Source organism: Megascapheus bottae, chromosome 15 (genome assembly GCF_031878675.1).
Source record: "Megascapheus bottae isolate mThoBot1 chromosome 15, mThoBot2.hap1, whole genome shotgun sequence".
Lineage (NCBI taxonomy): Eukaryota > Metazoa > Chordata > Mammalia > Rodentia > Geomyidae > Megascapheus > Megascapheus bottae.
In genome coordinates, this window is record NC_143523.1 from 25,671,621 (window position 1) to 25,689,355 (window position 17,735).

General features: G+C 40.3%; 1 protein-coding gene across 1 annotated transcript in view; it reads right to left on the bottom strand.

The window, feature by feature from the left end:
* Entpd1 (ectonucleoside triphosphate diphosphohydrolase 1) overlaps positions 1 to 17,735 on the bottom strand; it is a 90,762-nt gene that overhangs the window by 27,337 nt on the left and 45,690 nt on the right. Inside the window, exon 2 of the mRNA XM_090346172.1 lies at positions 4,957 to 5,084. Within this exon, the coding sequence (XP_090202298.1) occupies positions 4,957 to 5,084 (128 nt within the window). The remainder of the gene's footprint in view (positions 1 to 4,956; positions 5,085 to 17,735) is intronic.

Below are 17,735 nucleotides of genomic sequence, written 5' to 3' on the forward strand. Positions count from 1 at the left end.
GGAAGTAGGGGGGTGGCAAAAGGCAAGAAGCAGAGAAGGCACTTCTGAAACATGAGCCAACTGTCACACTTGGCTGCACATTTGAGCTACATACTTCAAAATGTGATCTGCCACCAGAAAATATTCATTTGCCTATACTATATATGATATATATTATGATGTTATACATTATTATAATTATGATATTAGAGATTTTATGCATTGTCTTATAATCTAATATGACTTAGTAACCTCCAGGGAGAAAAAGACAAGAGGATTTAAGAGACCTCCCTTGACCACTAGTAGCTTGCTGATTTCACTAACACCCAGGAAGTATCGCTGTGCAGAGCTCCTGAGGACCTTTAACCTTCTGTAACCTCCCAGCATTCTTGTCTTGATGTGCACAGCAGGAGTCTCTCTAGTAACTGGAACCATGCCCTTAGGAAGAAAAAGGCCTTTATACTTGCTTTGGGCACAGCAAAGAAGTAAGCTGGATTTCTCTGCAGCTATTTTGCAGTTAAAGGAATCTAAGAAATAGCTTAGGTGGTGACATTGTGGGCAATGAGAGATGCTGATGGAGTTTTGCAGCCCCTGAAACTGTGGGAAAACTCCCAGGATGCAGAAAGAGGCTTCAAGGTTACCTAGTAGAAAACTCTATTGTTCCCTAGTGCATCCTCTGAATTCTTCCTGCCAGAAAGTGTTCCAATCACAGCAGCTATAATAAAAGCTAGCAAAGCTAGCAGGGTGTTCTATTTTAACTTTGTTCTATGGCTCACTTTGTTGACATGAAAGCCACCCTTCCAGGAGAGCCAAGGAACCAGGCCTGTTTCCATCAACCTGCTTGGAGGCGGGGGGGGGGGGGGGGGGGGGGGGGGGCTCACTCACACACTGAGGTTGTGGAAAGTTTGCTACAATTGTGTGCAACTATTTAGGGCATAGAGAGCCTTTCAATGCAAGAATTAAGGACATTTCTCCTGTATGCAGCATACTAGAAATCTAGTCTGTGTCACAGATTTTTTTTTTTTAAGTTTCTAGTTTGGTTGAGAAGTTTGCCTTTTGTGGTTACAAAGTACACCTAAAGCCCAGAAAGCCTGTTCCTTTGTTCTCTTTCCAGAACCACAGCATTTTCTAGTACCACAGCATTTTCTAGCACAAGTTCCAGAAAGAAAAAAAAAAATCCAAGAAGTTGGGGGAGTCAAAAAATCTTAGCTTGAGAGGCAAAGATACAGAAGGATCATGATTTGAGAACATCCCAGACAGAAAGTTAGCAAGATGCCATCTCAATCACAAAGTTAAGTGTAGTACACTGCACATGTAATCTCATCAATAGGATTTTGGTCAGAATTTGGGGGAGGGAAGCTGAGGGTGTGGGTTAACGACATAGTAGAACAAGGCTCTGAATTCAAACCCAAGTACTGCCAAGAAGTAGAAGAAAAAGAAGAGGAAATAAAAAGAAGAGAAGGAGGAAGAGAGAAGGAGCAGTTGTTGCTGTTTGGGCGATGTTCCTGCTTTTCTCCTTTCTGGATTTACCATCCGCTACCTAGTGAATACCTTAGAGAAGTATGCAATAGAGAAACCCAGTGTTTCCTTGTACCCCATTTTAAAGTATTTCTAAAACTGATATGCCCTTCACATTAAAGAAAAAATCAGCCGTGTGTGGTGGCTCATGCCTGTAATCCTAGCTACTCAGGAGGCTGGACTCTAAAGATAGTGGTTCAAAGCCAGCCTGGACACTAAAGATCATGAGACTCTTACCTCCAGTTAACCACTAGAAAACTGGAAGTAGTGCTGTTGCTCAAGGGGTAGGGTAGTAGCCTTGAGCTGAAAAAGCTCAGGGACAGTGCCCAGGCCCAGAGTCTAAGCCTCATGACTGACAAAAACAAGAGTGGGGGAGGGAAGGGAGAGAATCAAGACTAAGACTCAGGTGGGAGGGAGATCTGATGTTCCCTTAATATTATTAACATTTCAATATTATTTTGTATTTAAGAGCTAATCGTTTATTAAACATTACACAATAAATAGAGGGGGAAAGAATTTAAGATTCTACCTGGGTATTTTATCATTAATAAGACACTAAGCTATTTTTACCTATTTTCTTCCAGTCTTTAAAAGAATGCTATCATCCTACAGTACATACAATGTTGTCCTAAGCCACTTTGTAAAGGTATATGTGATTTTATTGACCATAATCTACTGATCATAGGTCTCCCTGAGCTATACTGCATGTAAGGAAGTGGTTGGGAAGAGAGAATAGAAGAAAAGATCTTTCTTGGCTGGTGGGCCCACAAGTGCAGGGGCATGAAGACCTAGAGATACAAGCAGTAATGAATCCCGAACCCACTGAAACCAGAGTATACATGGACACAGGGTAGATGCCCCTGAAAGGAATTCTACCTGCACAAATGTCAGAGGGCCAGTCTTCTGGGTGGCTCTCTTAGATTTGGAGAAAGAGAAAACAGAGTGTCAGGTGGCCTGCTTATGGCTCTTCAAGAGGGAAGACATTTAACCTCATTATTCAGAAAGCAACCCCAGTGGCCCAGGCTGCTTTCAATTATCACACAGCTTCTGTTGTAGGCCTTTGCCTGGAAAGTCCTTCTCCTGGGGTCCTGGCCTTCTCTAACCCCTTCACATGAACAGATCATTAGAATGCTTACATTTTTCCTCTAAGGAAATCATTAACTACATGGTTTCATTATATATTATATGGCTATTTAGTTAAATTCCATATTCTATATTCTCTATTCGAGTATAAGCTACCTGAGGATAGGTCTACTTAGATACAAAGAAGGAATTTAACAGATAATTGTTGACTCTAATGAATGAATGGGAAGGAGTGGAACCACATGGTTCCAAAATTCCTTGCCAGCCTAGCAGAGTTAAGAATTTACAGTCTAGGATAAAATTGTGACAAGACTATGGTTTGAATGTTTTCTTTTCAAATACTCATGTGCTCACAATTTAATCTCCAATGCAATCATGTTGAAAAGTGGGGACAGTTAGGTTTAGGACATAAAGGCTCTGCTTTCATGCACAGGGATGCAGTAGAATAGGCTTTGGGGAGTGGGTCTCTTCTGTATATGGCAGGTACCCTGTGTCATATAAGACACTTGAACATCCACAGATTTGGCTCTCCATGGGAGAAGTCCTGGAACTACCTCCACAACAGACACTGAGTAACAACTCTACATTCATCGCTATGGTATGTAGGACAATCAGGGTACTAATTTATAAACCATAACAAAAAGATGGTTCAGGTTTTGTCCCTTGTTTTACATTTTGTAAAAATTTTCATGATATGAATTATTCATTCAATTTAGTTTTGAATGGCTTCAGAGATATTTTTAGTAATACTGTAAAGCAACAATGTCCAGTATAATTTTCTGCAATAATGGAAATGTTCTGTGTCTGCAGGATCCAATAGTTCATTCCCATGTATTTTAGAAATCTTGCTAAAATTAAAGTGTAACTTTGGGTCAGGAGTTTGGTCTAGTGGTAGAGTACTTGCCTAGCATGCATGAAGACCCAGGTTCAGTTCCTCGGTTCCACATACATAGAAAAAAGCTGGAAATGGTGCTGTGGCTCATGGGGTAGAGTGCTAGCCTTGAGGAAAGCCCAAGAACAGTGCTCAGGCTCTGAGTTCAAGGCCCACAAATGGCAAAAAAAATTAAAGAGTAACTTTGACAAAAGGATACTTTTCATATATAAAATTACCTTTGTATAAAATAAATAGGTGATGCTGCCATCAAGATTCACTGTAATGCCTGTGGCTATTCTTTATATACTCATGCCAAAGATCCTGTTCCATTTTGCCAGGCCAACATAACAATACCCAACACAGACTGGAAAACCACGGTCAATGAAGGAAAGCCACCCATGTATTCACTGGGAACACAGAGCTCAAGTGTGTCATGGGTTTTGCCTTCTAGGCAGGCCCGCTTTCCAATGATGCAATACCAAACATGTAAAAAGGTCAAATCAAGAAAGCAATGGTGTGCTTTTGGAACTAATAAACAAATAGCAAAACCAAGATGTCATGAGGCTTCCACTGTGAGTGAAGTTTTGCCAAGAAAACCAATAGCACTCAACAGCAAATGGAAAGAGAACATGGACAATGAAACACAATCAGCTCTGTTCTGACAAAGCAACTGCTGTACACAGCCCCCTGGGTTGAACTTGTGTGACAAAAGAACATCAATACAACCCCATGGCTCTTCTATACAGCAAGTGATTTGGGTATGTGGGGAAAGTTTTACAAGTCTGACATATGCATGCATCTTTCTAGTCTCACAGAAACACAAGAGAATGTATTTCTATAATATGTACTATGACCTTCTAGTCAAGTTAACATCTGGATATGTCACTACCCCATGTACATATGTGTTCATTAACATATTGGCATCATCTGAACACTTAAAGACAGGTTTCCTATCATCTCAATGACATTCTAAATTGGTATGTTTATAATGGAGTGTTGTTCAGCCAAGAGAGGGGCGGAAAGGAGGGAGGGAGGGAGGGAGGGAGGGAGGGAGAGAGAAAGAGGGGGGGAGAGAGAGAGGGAGAGAGAGAGAGAGAATGCAAAAATAATGCTATTTGTAGGAAAATGGCTGGAAGAACCAGAGATCATGTTGAGTAAAATAAGCCAGATTCAGAAGCACAGTCACTACATGTGTGTATTACATGTATGGAATCTAGAGTTGCTATTTTTTAAAAAAATTTTTTTTGCCAGTCCTGGGGCTTGAGCTCAAGGCCTGAGCACTGTCCTTGGGCTTGCTCAAGGCTATCACTCTACCATTGGAGCCAATGCATCACTTCCTGCTTTTCTGTGTATGTGATACCGAGGAATCAAACCCAGGGTTTCATTCATGCTAGGCAAGCACTCTACCACTAGCCCATCCACCCCGACCTGGAATCTAGAATTTTAAAAACAAGACAAGTGTAGAAGGGAAGCTACCTGTGGGCACACAGAATTTGACTCACCTTAACATTTTCTGGCAGTGGTTTGTTCTGGGTCATTCCCACAGCAATCAGCGCTATCACAGCTATGATAGAGGAGAAGCCAAGGATGACCAGGATGTTTCTGGAGCAAAATTTCTTCAATTCAGAATCTAAAACCAAACAAAAGATGAAATATCAATAGGAAACTGATGAACAGTGACTTTTCTCACCTTTATGTCTGGTTTTGTGACAGCTATTTGGAGATACCAGAAACAATTTTTAAGCCTATCTTTATCTGTGGGGCCCTAGCAAAGTAATCTGGAAATCATCCAAGAACAAAAGGATCTATTTGTACTGTGATAAAGGTCCAGACTGTGTTAGAGATGTTACAAAGGAGAATGGACAAAACTAAGTCACTGATCAGATACGGAATGAGAGAGAACTCTCTCAAATTGGACATTTGTTTAGTAGGTAATATAAGTCTATCAAAAATACAAGTAACACAACCACAACAAAAAACAAGTATTAACCTCATTTTTAAAAACTTACCACAAAACTCCATGACATTTTCTGGCTTGATAATACTTTTGGTCTTTTGACCACCCTCCTATGTTAGTAATTAATTGGTAATGGACTAGTGCCTGAGGAGCTATGAGTATTTCAGGCTATTATTTATATTATCTTCTCTGTACTTAGTCTCACACTGACACAGGACAGAAAAACTTCAATAGAAGAACTATTGAAAAGTTAGTTTCAATTTGACTAAAACAGATCATAGAGAAAGTAAAAGTAAATTGGGTGGTTACACCATTCTTTCTACTCTGACATCTCAAAGTCTTCCTCACACAACTTTTCCAACTATCCTCAAACTTCTTAGGCTTTGAAGAAGAAAGATAGGATAACATAAGGAAGAAGCATATAGAAATTTGATGGGTTCTTCAGAATAGTCTGGACTCTAAGCACACAGGGTGAGATTAAAGCAGTTGTATAAATCTCCAACGGTCATCAATCCCCATAATCTTGAAACAGTCGTTACTATCAGATCAAATAGTTTTACACTAGGATACACAGTATCATTAGTGATACATTATCTATTGCTCCCAAATAAGGAAGATTTCCATTTTGTTCAGATACCCGATTCTCCCCCAACTTAGGGATGGATCTAATCAATCATCAGTATAATCTCCTGTTTTCACTAGTGACTGTTTCCACAATGGTTAAATACCCAATTATGGTCCATGAAAACTTGAAGTATCATGGGCTTTGAGTTTACAATTCAATTAGGGAGACTGATAAAATCAGAAAATGAGTACAGGAACAATCAGATCATGATAAGTGCTAAGAAGAAACTAAAGCCAAGGAATGTGATAAAGCAAGGGCAGCAGAGCTAGGGATGGGGAAAAGGGAACTAGACTAAGAAAAGTGTCAGGGTAGATGACAGTAGAGATGAGACCTGGGGGATAAGAAAACAGGTGAGAAGGAATAGAAACATCCAGAAAGATGGGCTAGAAACTTCAAAGGTCTTAAGGTAGGAACCAGTGTAATAGAACTATAATTGTTTCTTCCTTTTCCTAATGAGAATATTTTCTAACTCCTATGATCTCTAAACAGTTGGATATACACTTTTTCACATCTGCATTTCAAGAATATATTCAAGTCTTTCATATTCTTATTTTATTTGTATTTATTGAAATACAAATGCTAAGAAGATCTTAGAAAATTCTTTACCTTACTTTTGTAATGGGACAGCAGAGCAGTGATTATGTGATTAGATTTTGGCAGGCTTGAGTAACACAAATAGCATAATACAACACCCAATTTGTGTTACCACTATGACAACCAACTATGATGTAACATATAACACTAATCAATTATGGTCAGAGTTTCCTTTTTTAAATATAAGCCATTAGTAGTTTAAAAACTGTTAGTCCTTTTGCCCTTGCCCTGTTCATTATATTATTTCTTAATCAAGATCTGATAAGAAGCCAGGCATCAGTGGCTCATACCTGTAATCTTAACTACTCAGGAGGTTGAGATCTGAGGATTCTGGTTCAAAGTCAGCCGGGGCATAAATGTCTGTGAAACTCTTATTTTCAATTAACTACCTGGAAGACTAGAAGTGAGTGACTGAGCTGTGGCTTAGTGTGGAAGAGTGCTAGACTTGAGCTGAAGAGCTCAGGGACAGCACCCAGGCTCACGGTTCAAGTCCCACAACTGAACAATTAAAAAAATCTGGTAAGAGGGGCTGGAAGTTTGGCCTAGTGGTAGAGTGCTTGCCTAGCATGCACGAAGACTGGGGTTCGATTCCTCAGTACCACACACATAGAAAAAAAGCCGGAAGTGTTGCTGAGGCTCAAGTGGTAGAGCTCTAGCCTTGAGAAAGTCCAAGGACAGTGCTCAGGCCCTGAGCTCAAGCCCAGGACTGGCAAAAAAAAAATATGATAAGAAAAAGAATGTATTGAAATGTCTACAAAAACATAATTTTCAAAATCATTATTATAGAACTATGACTTATTTTAATTTAATCTTAATTACCCAGGGAGGAGTACCTAAAACTATGTTTTAAAAATATATATGTGTGTATATATGCTAGGTAGCAAAGGCCTTGATCACACACAGGAAACCAGTCTTCTCAGGAAGTGGTACTAGACAGGGAGTTCTAAGTGGACACATCCGGGCAAGCTCATATAAGCGCATAAAAAAGGAACTTCTCCCTCCCCGTGTGCCTTGCCCCCTCCACCTTCCCTCAGAGCTCTTTCAGATCCAGATATTGCTGTGGGAAAGTTTTACTACTGAATATTCACACTCACCATCTTCTCCATGAAAAGCCTTTTTTTGGACTCACAGGTAAACAGAAATGTGACTTCTATCATATAATATAAAATGGTATATCTGGAAACAATTTCAAGAAATAACTTTACAAACAATACTATTTTCTTCCTTTGAATTGGCTTATATCCTAGGGAATTAGATGCTGTCCTCCCCTTTCTGTTTTTCTGTTTAAAATGAGAGAACTACAGCCAGGTAATAACTTCAACTCTTTACTTGATAGAACTCAAAGAAACCCATGCTTTGAGAAAATACAAACTGATTCGGGCCAATTAGCTACATCAGAAGTAAAATTTTTAAAAATTAATTTAACTCTAGAATCTTTCAGGAAAAACCATCATGATGTTGCTAGAATATATAGTATCTTGAAACATTATTTCACTAATAATTAGCTTTGGGAAACTGACGTGTTATGAGTTTCAAGTAAAAGCAACAGAATTTTGCTTGGTAGCTCTAGAGTAAATGACTAAATTCAAATTGTTCCCAATTTCCAGACTAGGTTTAGCTTTATAAGAAAACAGCCTGCCAGGAGTGTGGCCTAGTGGAATGCTTGCCTATTATGCATGAAGCTCTGAGTTTAATTCCTTGATAGCATATACACACAAAAAGCAGGAAGTGGTGCTGTGGCTCAAGTGGTAGGGTGCTAGATTTGAAAAAGCCCAAGGACGGTGCCCAGGTCCTGAGTTCAGGCCCCAGGATTAAAAAAAGAAAGGAAGGAAGGAAGGAAGGAAGGAAGAAGGGAGGAAGAGAGGGAGGAAGAGAGGGAGGGAGAGAGAGAAGGAGGGAGGGAGGAAGAGAGGGAGGGAAGAAAGAGGGCCGGGAGTTTGTCCTAGTGGTAGAGTGCTTCCCTAGCATGCATGAAGACCCAGGTTCAATTCCTTGGTACCACATACATAGAAAAAAAAAAAAAGCCAGAAGTAGTACTGAGGCTCAAGTGGTAGAGCTCTAGCCTTGAGAAAGTCCAAGGACAGTGCTCAGGCCCTGAGCTCAAGCTCAGAACTGCCAAAGAGGGGGGGGGGGACAGCAATGCCAGACACTGGTAAGGAAACATCAGCAAAGCACTATGGTCCTTTTAGTGTTGACACAGCCAGTGACAGAACCATCACTGAAGCTCAGAAGGACTGGTCTCAATTTGGTTCCACACCTTCCCCAACTTGGACATGATCTGCCATCTTCCTTCCTCCTCACCAAAGATCTCACATCTAGGGGCCTTATGATCCTTTCTTTTGGGGGAGAGGGGTCATGGGGCTTGAACTGGCCTTGGTGCTGTCTCTGAGCTCTTTAGCTCAAGGCTACTATTCTACCCTTAAGCCAAGCCCCACTTCCTGTTTTCTAAAAGTTAATTGGAGATAAGAGCCTCAGGTCCTTTTGTGCCCAGGCAGGCTTTGAACCTCGATCCTCAGATCTCAGCCTCCTGAGTAGCTAGGATTACAGGTGTGAACCACCTCACTGGCTTATGATACTTTCTTAATTGATCAAAGTACACTGTCGTCATAATATAGTCATAAACTGGCATGTTGAAACCATTTTGCACAGAAGATTCTTCCTTATTTTCTTTATCTCAGGTTCCCTGGATCCAACTTCTATCGTGATATTCACCACTCCTACCCCCAGTTCTCATCACCCGTGCCTCTTTTCTGATCTGCAACCTCCCTTTCTGGGGACTCCCTTCCCTATCAGAATCCAGCATTTGGTGGCTGAAGAGATAGATCATCTATAACTGGAGGCTCTTCCTGACTGAGAACCTATGGAAGCTCCTTGCTCTGTACTCTATCCAAGATCAGAATGCTTGAGTGTATACTATGATATATGACACAACGAATGGAGGTGAGCTTCCTAAGGACAGGGTCTTATACCCACATTGGATGAATGAATGAATGAATGAGTGAATGAATGAATGAATGAACTCAGAATTCTCTAAATTTTTTCCACTATGACATTTCTTTCACTTGTAATTTTATTCGTTTCATTCCCCACCAAGTCTTTTTATTCCTTTGTGTCCTTCAACATCAGGCTTACTAGAAGACTACATTCCCCTCCTAAGCTCATTCATTTTTCTCACATTTGGTAGTCCTTCATTCATGTGCTATTTCTACATACTTAGTGGTTTGAACTAAAAATATTAGAGTGTTGTGGTTGTTGAAGAGAGGGGTATATTTTGTTCAGTCTTCAATTATTTATTCAACAATTACTAAGTGCATTATAGTATGCACTAGATTTGTTTTAGTCACTGATAATACAGCGGTAAAAAAAAAATAAATGACCCCGTTGTTATGGTATTTCTATTCTAGTCTGGAGGAAACTATAACAAGCAAGATAAATAAGTGGAATGTTACATAAACACAAGTGCCAAGAGAAGGGGAAAGAAAGCTGAAGAAATATGGGACGATTAGGAAAGGTCTCTGAGCAGATCATGTGGAGAGTTAATGAAATGAGCACCTTTGATGAAACATTTAAGGCAACTGCAGATGTATAGACAAAGGCAAGACACTGCCTGGCTAGAATGCTGCCATGAACTCACTATCAGTAATAAAAGGAGAAGAGTAAAGGATGGCTTTTAATGTTCCAGTGAGGGCTTTGTCTTATTCCAGGACTTATTTCAGAATAATTTGCATAATTTATATCCAGTACTTTAAAGGTAAATAAAGAACTATCAGGAACCACTGAAATTCCTAGAGAGTGAGGGTCTAGTCTTGTAGGACAATATGTACCTTTCTCTTGTGATGAAGCTGTCCTCAATTAGGTAAGGACATAAGTCAAACACACAAACAAGTGAGGCCAGACACATCCAAGAGTAAAAACCATTACACAGGGCAACACTTCAATACCTTCTACACTTCCTCCAGCTCAGCACTGATGAGTCGCAGAGAGAGCAGTGTCATTATGGTCATCAGGCTGAATTACCTCAAGCCATCAGTAAAGACAAACTCCATAGACTTCTGTAATAAAGGGCTCAAGCTGCAGCTTATCTTTTTAGACTTTTCTTCATGAGAAAAGTGAGAGTTGTAATACTACATGCAGTGGCTTTATAAGATTCCAAGAGCTAATAATACCTAACAACCCATACTTACAGAGCTCTTAGTACACACTATATTTTAGTCTTAAGTCATTTAAACAGTATATCATCCTCAGAGTATTATAGTTATGGGTAACTTAACTAAGTTAAGTTAGTTATGATCCTTAGCATAAGACAATTCTATGAGGTAGATGGAGATAGATATACTATTGCTATAGCTCTACAAAATCTGTATCAAAGCTGGGTGCTGGTGGCTCCACCTATAATCCTAGCTACTCAAGAGGCTTTAATTTGAGAATCAAGGTTTGAAGTCACCCAGGGCCACGCGAGTCTTATCTCCAAAAAAGCTAGAAGTGGAGTTATGGTTTGTTACAGTACTAAACTTGAGCAGAAAAGCTCAGGGACGGCACTCAGGCTTTGAGTTCAAGCCCCAGGATCAGTTTTCTAGGTGTATTGAGGATTCAGCTGGAGAGACTGTCTAGACTGCTCTCACTGTTAATACCACCAGTGTAATAACTTTTATAATCATGGAATCCTAGACTCCTGACTCTCAGAAGCTTGCAGATAAGTGATAGCTATGACAGTTATGAATCTCAGAAAGATTAAAGGACATGCTCAGTTATATAGCTTACAAATGATGGAGAACAGATTTGATATGTCTTCTAATTCCACTCCAACGCTTTCCACCATTATCCTTCATTAGAACTGTATAGAAACTATTTGGCTCAGTCCTTCTCTGTTGCTCAATTCTACTCAAATGAAAAGATTTTGAACCTTTCACATTTCTTCAAAAGTAATCAATCCAGAATCAAGTTCAAGGATAAAGCAGTTAAACTTGTTTTTTTTTTTTTAATGTTTCTTTATTTTTTTTTCATTGCCCATGTTTCACTTATGGCAATACAAACAATAAAAATACATAAACTAAAGAATGCATAAGCTAAAAATGAAGCTCAAGGCCTCAGTGATGATTAAATGACAAAAGACAAAAGTTAGAGATGGAAAATTACATGATAAAAGGCTGACAGACACAGACAAGAAAATAAAGTCAGAGTATAAGGGAAGAGAGAAAGAGTAGGAAAGAAGAGGAAGAGGGAAAATTTCAGTAAATAACCAATGTACTTGTTTTTACTAGTTTCCTCTCTCTCTCTCTCTCTCTCTCTCTCTCTCTCTCTCTCTCTCTCTCTCTCTCTCTCTCTCTCTCTCTCCCCCTCCCTCCCTCCCGCCCTCCCTTCCTCCCTCCCTCCTTGCCTACCTCCGCCCCCCCCCACCTCTCTCTAGTGGTGATACTGGGCCCCACTGTTCTCTTAAACCACAAACCTCAGAAAAGTTACTCGCTTTTTAATTATAGATTTTGTTTATTTCCACCCTTTGAAATTTTAATTAGCTGACAACTCAAGATCATTACACAGGAAAGAAATGTATTCATCTTAAGGCCTAGCTAATACTTACTGGACCCTCTGAGGCTCAGTTTTAGTAGAGGAGAGCCCAACAAGACACCTTCAAGCACTGGAGATGGAGGTAGAACACAAAACCAGCTCTTCAGGCAATTCAAATTCCATCAAGCCCAGGCTGCCCCACCCCACAGTTCTTGTGTGTTGTGCTCTTCTCAGCTGGGCAGATATAACTAACTGTATTTACTTGTGCTTGACTTATAAAAGCTTAGCCAATAGAGGGTCTATGTGTGGTAACTAAGAAATTCTCTTTCTTTCTTCTCCACTCTCTTTACCCATACCCTTTTTGGCTTCTCCTAGATTTTTTTTTCTTTTGCCCATAGATTACATTGAGCATAAAAGGCCTTTGTGGTCAGCCTAGCATCCCATGTTTAAGTGTGCTGGAAGAGAGTTGACTTGTTTCCGGCAAAATGATATCACTGAGACTGCAGACAGGAATTCCCTGTGTCCCAGCCAAAAGGCAAACAATTCAGTGTATTGAAGGTCTTTGTAATTAAGCATATTGCTTCTACTAAATGAATCTTCTTCCATATCTACAATTAAAAAAAAAAAACTGTACCCTGATGGATCTGCCCTTTCTCAGCCACAGCTGCATTTGTCAACAAGCTGTGTTTATTTACAGAGAGCAAGAAACACTGAGAAAAATCTATCCTGGCCATGTATCACCAGTCTAGGGTAGTTGTGAAGGCACCATGAATTGACTCACATTGCTTACACAGACTCTTGCATATAGGCTCTTGTCTTCTATTTGTATACAGACATTCACTCATTTCTAACTTTTCATTTTTGTTACCATAATGCTCAAAATTTAGAAACTACTTAAAATATTAATAGAGAGCCGGCAAAATACAAGCCCCATAGGAGACTGAGATTAGAAAGATGATGGTTCAAGGTCAACTCAAGCAGAAAAGTTCATGAGATCCTTCTCAATTCATAGCTGGCCTTATGGGTGTGCACTGTTTTCCCAAGTCATGTGGGAGGCTGAGATTGGGAGGATTGGAGTCCTAGGGCAGCCTGGGCAGAAAATGTCCTCAAGATTCCATCTTGACAGAGGAAAGCTGGATGTGGTAGCTTGTGCTAGTCATCTCAGGAACAACTGGAAGCTGAAAGCAGATGGATTTCAGCTCAGACATATAGTCAGCAGGAAGTGGGACCCTATGTCAAAAGTAACTAGCAAAAACAGGTTTGGAGGTTTAGCTCTAGTGGTAGAGCACCAGCACAGCAAACCACGAGGCCCCGAGTTCAAACCTTAGTACTAGTTATCATCTACAAAAAGATATACTATGGCCAAAGTAAAAGTAACTTTGGAAAATGTTTTCAACATTATGAAATAGTTGGTTTCCCTAATATGGGAAGTAATTGAAAAATCATTAAGAAAATGTTTGACCTTTAGATAACAGACATATAGGCAAGTTAAAAACAGAAAGTATATATATATATATGTATATATATATATATATACATATATATATTGCCAGTTCTAGGGCTTGAACTCAGGGCCTGGACACTGTCCTTGGGCTTTCTCAAGGCTAGTACTCTACTTAAACCACAGAACCACTTCCAGCTTTCTCTGTGCATGTGATACTAAGGATTTGAACCCAGGGTTTCATGAATGCTAGGCAAGTATTCTACCACTAGGCCATGCTCCCAGCCCAAGAAGCATATATTCTTAGCAAACTAAATGTATTCTAATATCCATTTTATACTCCCCACTTACTAGCAGAATGTTTAAACGTTAATGCAGTCATTGAATAGTCACTAAGAAGTAGAGCAACTCAGGTGGTAGAGTGCTTGCCCAGCATGCATGAAAACCTGGGTTCGATTCATTGATACCACATACATAGAAAAAAGCCAGAAGTGATGCTGTAGCTTTAGTGGTAGACCTCTAGCCTTGAGAAAGCCCAAGGACAGTGTTCGGGACCTAAGTTCAAACCCCAAGACTGGCAAAAAAAAAAAAAAAGTAGAGCAACTAGAACTCTTCTATATTTCTGCGGAGAACACCAAATGAATCAGCCACTTTGGAAAAGTGTTTATCAGCTTTTTGTGAGGTTAAATACATCGGTGGCTTCTCCATCTGCAGATTCAACTAACAGTAGACAAAAACTATTTGGAAAAACTGTATCTGTGCTGAACATGTAGATTTTTCTTTGTCATTATTTCCTAAATAATATAGAATAGCAACTCTTAGCACATAAAAGCTTTTGAGAAATGGGCCTGAAGTTCTATTTCAGAACATGTGTCAGGATCCCCAAAATCACTCTGGGATGATGATTCACTGAAAGGACTCTCAGGATTCCACATATAGTTATACTTAAGGCAATGACTGATTACAGGAGAAGAATATGAAGCAAAATGAGACAAGAAAAGATACAGGGAATCTCACAATGTGGGGGAAATCCAGTACATATGTGACTCTGTCTTAGCAGAGTCACACAGAATCTGTTCAGTTGTCCCAGCAATAAGCTGTGACATCACATATGAAATGTCTATCATGGAAGTTCTCCAAAGACCTGTGTCCAGGGCTTTCTCTGGGGGATAGTTACAGAGATACCTTCCATCCAGTATCATATCCAACCATGCTCCCAAAAGAAAACAATCCAGGTATAGTAAACCAACCCCACTAGTTCTGATAAAGGTAGGAACTCTTCCAAAGTCTAAGCTCCTTGACATCAGTGAGAGGTTAATTGTCCCAACACATTCCTCAAAAGATGGCAGTCTTGGGCCTACTTGTCAACTCCTTTCTACACAGGACAATTCTTGTGGCTCTCTTGATTCCCTCTCCATTCTTTTTCCTTCTCTTGCCTGCTCCTGTTTCCTTCCTTAATTCCCCAGGTAATTTATAACAATGGAAATTTCTGGAAAATAAAAGGGTTTTTAATGAAGAGGAAAATTTTTAGAGTTTGCTAGTTTTCAGTAAAGTGGCAATGAAACAGAGCCAGGAAGCTGGACAACTGGTAGATAGGAAGATATACTTCAGTTTTAGTGTTGATTTGGGTGGTTAGTCTCTCCAGCATCCTGTCAGCCAGTCACAATCTGATTAATTGAAGCAGCCATCTCAGAGTTGCCACTCTCCATATTTTCCAGATCAGGGTCATTTATACTATTTGGGCAGAAAGTTAGGTCTGACTTGGCTTAACTTTGCATGGACTCAAAGCTCTATCAAATACAAGGGAAATTTGGTATTCTTTCTCAGTACCTCTACTGCTCTATATCAGTATGAGTGAGTGCTCCTCCAGTTTAGAGATAGTCAAGCTCCAAATGTCCAGAGTAACTTCATCAAATACAATCTAGTATCTAAGCAACTGGCTTTCTTGAACTTTCAATGGATATCTAAACCTTAGACATGCAACAACTCAATTTAGAATCGATTAGCATCTACCTCTTTTCAAGAATATGGCAGGCTGGGCAGTGGCTCATGCCTGTAAACTCACAGAGGCAGAAATTGGAAGGATAAAGGTTCAGGACCAGTCCAGACAAAAAGTTAGCTAGAGCTCCTCTCAACAAAGAAGCTAGACATGGTGATACATGCGCTGCCATCCAAGCTATGTAAGCAGCATAAGTAGGAGGCTCACAGTCCAGGCCCAGGTAGGCAGAAACCACAAGACCCTATCTGAAAAAGTAAAAGTGGGTAGAAGCCCACTATCTGAAAAAGTAAAAGTGGTAGAAGCCAGGCATGGTGGCTCACGCCTATAATCCTACCTACTCAGGAGGCTGAGATCTGAAGATCAAGGTACAAAGCCGGCCTTAGCAACAGAGCAGCCAATGGTAGAGAGCCCCTTGTTCCTTGGGCCTATATAAGCAGTTGCATTTCCCTGCCCAGGGCCCCTCTGCTTCAGCTCTCCCTTTAACCAAGTGGCTCTTCATTAAAAGCGTGATACGAGAAGGATCCTCGGGTGGTGTCCGTTCTTCCCTGCTGGTCAGGGGTGCCGGGCACCGCACATGATATGTCCCACACCTTTAATCCTAGCTACTCAGGGGCTGAGATGTGAGAACGGTTCAAAACCAGCCCAGAGACAAAAGTCTGTGAGACTCTTATCTCCAATTAACTACCAAAAAGCTAGAAGTGGAGCTCTAGTTCAGATGGTAGAACTCTATAGTCCTGAGCACAAAAGCTCAGGTTCTTTCTTAGTCCAACTATCTCCTTGCACAGCAAACTCCTAAGACCCTGCAGACCCTCTGGTTCTCACCAATTGGCTTTCTCACTGGCATAAGCCACCAGTGCCCACTGCCTCTGTGATTCTTTACCACAAAATTTCTACAAAATAAAACTCAGGACCAGCACAAAAAAGAAGGAAGGAAGGAAAATAAAGGAGAGAGAGGGGAGGAGGGGGGAAGGAGAACAGAGGATTTATTAGGCTATTTTAAATGTGTTAACTGCTCTACTTCATGGTTGTGACTATTTTTGTGAGCTGCTAGGCAATCTTAACTTCAATTTGCATGTTTTGTAGAAAGCAAGGAGACAGATGTTTGGACAGTAAATCCCAAATCTGGATCCCAGAGCTTAGTCATAAACTCCACAGGATATTTTTTCATTGAAATACCAACAGTAAGAGACTCAAAGCCCATGTTTATTACTGCAGGAACCACACACTTAGGAAGTGGTTCACTCTTGTATCTGAGAACCAGTCATTGTGATTAAGGAGAGGCAGTCTGATTAGGAAACAATGTAGCATCTCATTTACCACTATGAAATAACCATGCATCATGGAATCCTAACTCTGCCTCTTGTTTATTGTGAGACTTGAACAGAGGCTTGTCTTTCTAAATTTTCATTTTCTATATGAAACATTTAAAGGCATCAATTATAGTGAGCTCTGGATGAAGGAAGTGATTACAGTAATCTTACCCAGCTCCCTGGCCTATTTCCATCCACATGTGCCATATAGTCTGTATTTTATCCAGGCGTACATAGTGTGAGATGTCAGATGCCTCATAGTCCTTCAGCTTGGATGAGTCTGTGACCTCCAAACTGAATTTCTGCTTCTCCTCACCCCTCAAAACTTAGTTTCTCCTAACTCAACAGTTGTAGCTCAGTGAATATCTCCACACTTTATCTTATCACAAGAACAAGCAGCATCCTCTACTCCTTCCACATACTCATCTTTCATATCCAACTTGCTCATTCAGCAAATGTGCCCGAGTCCTTTTCCAGGTCCTGGAATTCTACATTCCTGTGTCTGATACCCATGTATCATACTCCATCCTAGTGCTTTCTTAGTCCAAACAACTACCTCCTTGCACAGCAAACTCCTAAGACCCTGCAGACCCTCTGGTTCTCACCAATTGGCTTTCCCACTGGCATAAGCCACCAGTGCCCAGTGCCTCTGTGATTCTTTACCACAAAATTTCTACAAAATAAAACCATAAGACCAGAACAATTTCTCAAAATTCAATGGGTTACATATTACTTTTCTGTTAACACAGACTTTCAATCTAAGGATGGGCTAGAGTCCTATTAGGCATATGTTCTACTAGGATATGTCCTAATAAGGATAATCCTACTAGGATATGTTTTCATATCAAAC